We start from the raw sequence: 5,000 nt of genomic DNA, 5'->3' as shown, positions 1-5,000 counted from the left end.
AAGGGTCTATTCCAAGGGAAGACTGGAATAACCCAGGCGTTAGCCGCAGTGCAGCGCCGCAAAGTGAGCTAGGGCTAGGTGACTTGCTCAAGGCCACACAACGCAGCAGCGGGTGATCGAACTCGTTACCTTTTGGGTACGAAGCAAAGACCGTACCGCTGAGCCGCTGTTTTGATTATTGATAATAAATGAATAACATACCTGACATAAGGAAGTAAGGCTTGAGAAGATATCCACATTTGCCATTGTCTAAGAATTTTCCATGATTCAACTGCATACACTCTCCGCTTGTCTGGTAATTAAGGGCAACTGAAAAAAAAAAGAACTCTCATACTCATTGTCATATTCTGCTTGACTTTGTAACAAGACAAAACACAGCGCAACTGAGCCAACATGGTTGTTCCTTTTTTTAAAAAATACTCAACAATACAACAATTCTATGATAATCATTACAGATAATTACGGACATTTTTCTTCTCTTTCTTTCCTTTTTTTTTTCTATTGGATTGTTCTAAAACTCATTTTTATCAATGAGCTGCTATGCAGGGAATGGGGGAAGGGGCGGGAGATTTTTTTACAACATTTCAAATAGAAAACAAAGCATAGTGGTCTATCTCTTTTTTACTGGAGACACTTGGGTAAAATTCAGCAACATCTTACGGTTATAACCATATTATATCAATCCAGATCTGACGGAGTAGTTAGGAATTTTAGACCTAACAAAATTTCAATATTTTTCGATAGATTAGCGTGCTGTGCTGTCGTAAGGGTAGCCATCTACATGTGTATATTTGTAGGTCTATAATCAAAATTTGTTCCAGTCATGCACTGGACAGGCAAGATTGTGCAACAATTGGGAACACGTCCAGGATTCCAAAAACATGAATGCAATCAATTTTAATGTGACTCAACGCCTAAAACAGTATTAAGTATGTCGGGGTAATCAAGATCCTGACAAATTCAATTTATATAGTTAAAAATATGAGGCTTGGGTTAGGTTTATTAAATCTAATACGAAAAAATAAATATAATTTCTCAAAGAGAGAAGAGAGAGTCATATTATGATCAGGGCATGTTTAAATGTAATTTTCAGCAATTGGACACCCCCCCCCACCCCCAAAGAAAAAAAAAAAGACAAAAAAGCAAAAACAAACTAGGGCATTTCCGAAACAGCAAAGATTTCCACTAAACGTGTTCACAGCGTCTTACAAGAGGTCCATCGCCAGCAACAACATTTAACACATGCAGGACGCGTCAAGTTCAAGTTAGGCGATATTAGATTCTTTTCCCGGCCAGGTACTCATTTAACACCTGATGAAGAGAGAATGTGAGTAAAGGGTCTTTTCCAAAGACTCAACTATGCGTCAATCAGAGCAGGAATCGAAACCTGGACCTTCCGGTCCGAGAGAGAGTATCATACCACAATACCACAAGACCACAAAGTTACTTTTTTTTACGCCCTTCCGCCTTACGCGCGGCATTGCGAGATGCACTCCATAGAGGAATGGTATAGGTAATCCGTCAAACAAATGTCTGATGACAACAGGAATCACCGATGTTGTCCATGTTATCGGCAACGTCATCATCATGGCTTATCCCTCCTGGACATGGCCTCCGCAACTTGCCAACCGAAACAAGATTCTGTCCTGCGCCATCCTTCCGCATTGAGTCAGTAGCTTATTCATCCATTCGCTGATGTCTTCTTGGCCCCCCTCTCCCTCTTTTACCCTCCACACTCATCATCATCAAGTGCCAGGCCTGTTGCAGACATCGGCGATCATGTCCCTCCAACCATATCTGTCCTCCACAATAACCTCTAGAGAAAAAATGATAGTCCATATGTACCCCAAAACATAATACCAGACTGAGAAGGTGGGTCACAATAATTCATCACATCTATCTCACCAACTTGGCATCCAGCATTCCATTCGGGCACAGGGTTGTAGTTACTGGAGTCAGTTCTCGTTCCTGCTGGGTAAGTACGGATAAGTGTGTGGTGAGTCACTGCGTTCAGCTGGGCTAAGTTATCCTTTATCATCTTCTCCACTTTATTCTCTCCCAGGGATATGACACTGAAAAACTTGTCTGAAAAACAAAAATAAAGATGTAGATGTTTTTACTCATAAGATATCACCGTGAAAGCAAAGTACAGTGGAATCCGCATACAGTCAACAATCTTAAAGTCAACTTCTGCATAAAGTAAACACTTCTTGTTGCCCTCAAATTTTCTACTCTTTATCGACGTGTGTACCATTGATAATGGATAAAGTCAACCTTGCTTAAAGTCAACCAATCTTTCTGTTCGGGAGGTGTTGGCTTTATCGGGATTTCACTGTATGAGAAAAGTTACAATCAGATAAAAAGTGTCACCTCTCAGAAAACTCACAATCACAGAAAAAAATGTCGTAATAACAGACAATTATAGTCATAATCAGAGAAAACAGCAGCCAACACACCCCATCAGTTGCCTTATTACAACATTACCACAAATCAAACAACGGTAAAATTATACTTACTGGCATCAGGAGACGATTCTACGGACTTGTGTGCAACACTCTGCATGGTGGTAATGGCACTTAAAGCAGGGTTCAGTTTTATCTTCTTGTGAGACCCGCTGCTCTTCTTGTTATCGGCTTGATCAACGGCATCCTGCGGAACATCTGCAGCTTCATCTTCGTCGCTTACGTCCTGGTCATCTTCAGTTTGAGCTTTAGGGAGACGCTTACCCTGAAATACAAAGTTTGGTTTGTTAATGAGAGTTATGTAAATGTTGCTGCTCGAAGCTCGAAGAAATAAATAACAATGTGAAAATGAATGTAAGCTTCAATTTAATATACGAAAACAGATAAAAATGGACTGAAACACTACAGACGAATTAGATAATGTGGTAGTGGCGTTGTTAAGATTCATCTCATTCGTTTGTAGTGTTTCATTCATCCTGTTTTGTTGATAAAGGGGAAACCCGAAACGTCCATTTAAAAAAATCTGTTTTCGTATATTAAATTGAAGCTTACATTCAATTTCACACTGTTATTTTTTAATGAGAGTTATACAAACAACCCCTACTTCGTTCCTCTCTCTCTCTCTCTCTCTCTCTCTCTCTCTCTCTCTCTCTCTCTCTCTCTCTTCCCTCCCCCTTGTACGTTTGAATGTCAAGTTAGTGAATAAACGTCGTTGTCCCATAAAGATTAATCTACAGAGGTCTGGTACCGGGCCATAAAAATCCTCTCTTGCTTTTGCATTAAAAAATTAAAAAGTTTATGCATTTTTCAAAGTCATCACACGTTGTACTCTATGGTTTGTTTTGTTTTGTTTTTAAGGGTTTTACGACGCTTGCAACACATTAAGGTCATATCACCGCCAGTAAAAAGGAAGAAAATGGGATATAAAAAGTTCTAGAATTACAATAAAGCATCCATGAAACGGGAAGACAAAGGGGAATTGGTTCAAATAAGAAACGGGTGTAGATTCCAAAAGCACTCTATCAAAGTACTTAGTTTGAGATCACTAAAAGTCTCATCCAGACACAAGCACAGGTCCCCGCTAAGAGGAACACACTCAAATGTTTTACAAATCATATATAATATAAAGAAAGCATAATACAGTGCATAACAGAGAGATGATTTACAATGAAAAAAAAATATCATTTCCCAAAACTAACCATAATACATTCAACTGTTTCCCTCTCAGCCAGGGGATCCGGCCAGGACCAGGACAAAACCAAGTAATCTCATTCCAAGACAAAGATAGAAAGCATGTTGGAAAACAGATATAAGGGGATAGAAGATACAGTATGTACCCCCCTGCCCACTATGGGGGTCAGGAACCCCGCCCAGACTCTATGATTTCTCAACTATAGGTATCTTCTTCAAGTCCGGTTGATGGCAACGCAAAGTTGAGTCATTGGAAAACGTTTTTTTTAAAACTCACATTCTTTCACCGTACTCAGCTGTAAAATAAGTACCAGGTCTGTAACAGCGTGGTCTTTGTCGAATGAAAATTTATGATTGGGCCTTACTGTCGTCATGTGTCATAATATGTAACAAATGGGTTGCTATCAGCTTGAGTTCCCATGTAAAGCTCAATTTTTACTGAGAATCGAGATTCTAACAACAATCGAGCTATCGGGATCTATAGATAGTTCGAAGCTGACGTCACTCAGGTCTTTGCTATTGTTTTTTGCCATCCGCGTTTATGAGTGATTCTCACCAAACTTTATTAACCTGCCTATAAACGTTCATGAATGCACACAGTTTTTGTGTTGGTCCGTTATACTTCCGGATGGCAATTTTATGAGCTTCTTAGCCAAGCGCATACTATCTATACATATGGCTTACCTTAATTATGATTTTGTTTCTCAATTCCTCTGGAGACGGAGTTGCAATGACGTCTGTATCAGGGACCCACAGTTTGTCTTGTTACAGCGTTAAGGATTCGTTATGTGACCAATCGTCTAAAAACGGTATTCTCTCTAGGTAAACCTGATGCTTTTAAGCCGAACTAATAAAATAATAAGTCATTAATGTCTCTCGTGAGGGAATTGGAGTTTTGTGCGGCTATGTGGTATTGTGTGGTTTGACACTCGCCTTCGGATCGGAAGGTCCTGGGTTCGAGTCTCTCTCCGAGGGACGCATGGTTGAGTCTTTGGAAAAGGTTCTTTTCTCACATTCTCTCACTGTATTCAGATGGAAACTGAGTATCTGGCCGTTTACAGCTTTGTATCTGTCGGAAAGAAATGTAATATCGCCTAACAGGCGTCACGTCTCGTCCTACATGTTAAATTGCTGCTGGCTAGGGACTCCTTGTAAATAGCGTTGAGCACGTTAAGTAGATATTGCTCTATATAAAAACTAAAGTTTTAAAAAAATAATTGCTTGTTTCTTATACCACATTTTGACTTAAAACCCAATTTTCATCATCTAGTCCATTCCAACATGTTAGATACCGAATTGATACGGTAGTGCACCTATTCTCAAGAATCTTGTAACTGTCAATTTTTG

General features: G+C 39.6%; 1 protein-coding gene across 14 annotated transcripts in view; it reads right to left on the bottom strand.

Annotated features, from left to right (window-relative positions):
- Positions 1-5,000, bottom strand: part of LOC144978448 (1-phosphatidylinositol 4,5-bisphosphate phosphodiesterase delta-4-like) — a 162,803-nt gene that overhangs the window by 13,778 nt on the left and 144,025 nt on the right. For all 14 annotated transcript variants that reach the window (XM_078924524.1, XM_078924525.1, XM_078924523.1 and 11 more), the window contains 4 exons: positions 4,338-4,414; positions 2,517-2,727; positions 1,906-2,085; positions 202-309 (listed from right to left, as the gene is read on the bottom strand). In XM_078924524.1, coding sequence (XP_078780650.1) covers positions 202-309; positions 1,906-2,085; positions 2,517-2,727; positions 4,338-4,414 — 576 coding nt within the window. The remainder of the gene's footprint in view (positions 1-201; positions 310-1,905; positions 2,086-2,516; positions 2,728-4,337; positions 4,415-5,000) is intronic.

The sequence above is a fragment of the Berghia stephanieae genome, chromosome 8 (genome assembly GCF_034508935.2).
Source record: "Berghia stephanieae isolate SIO BIC M18660-M18661 chromosome 8, UCSD_Bste_1.3, whole genome shotgun sequence".
Classification (NCBI taxonomy): Eukaryota; Metazoa; Mollusca; class Gastropoda; order Nudibranchia; family Aeolidiidae; genus Berghia; species Berghia stephanieae.
Note: the sequence above shows the minus strand (reverse complement) of the source record. Positions and strands in the feature narration are given on the sequence as shown.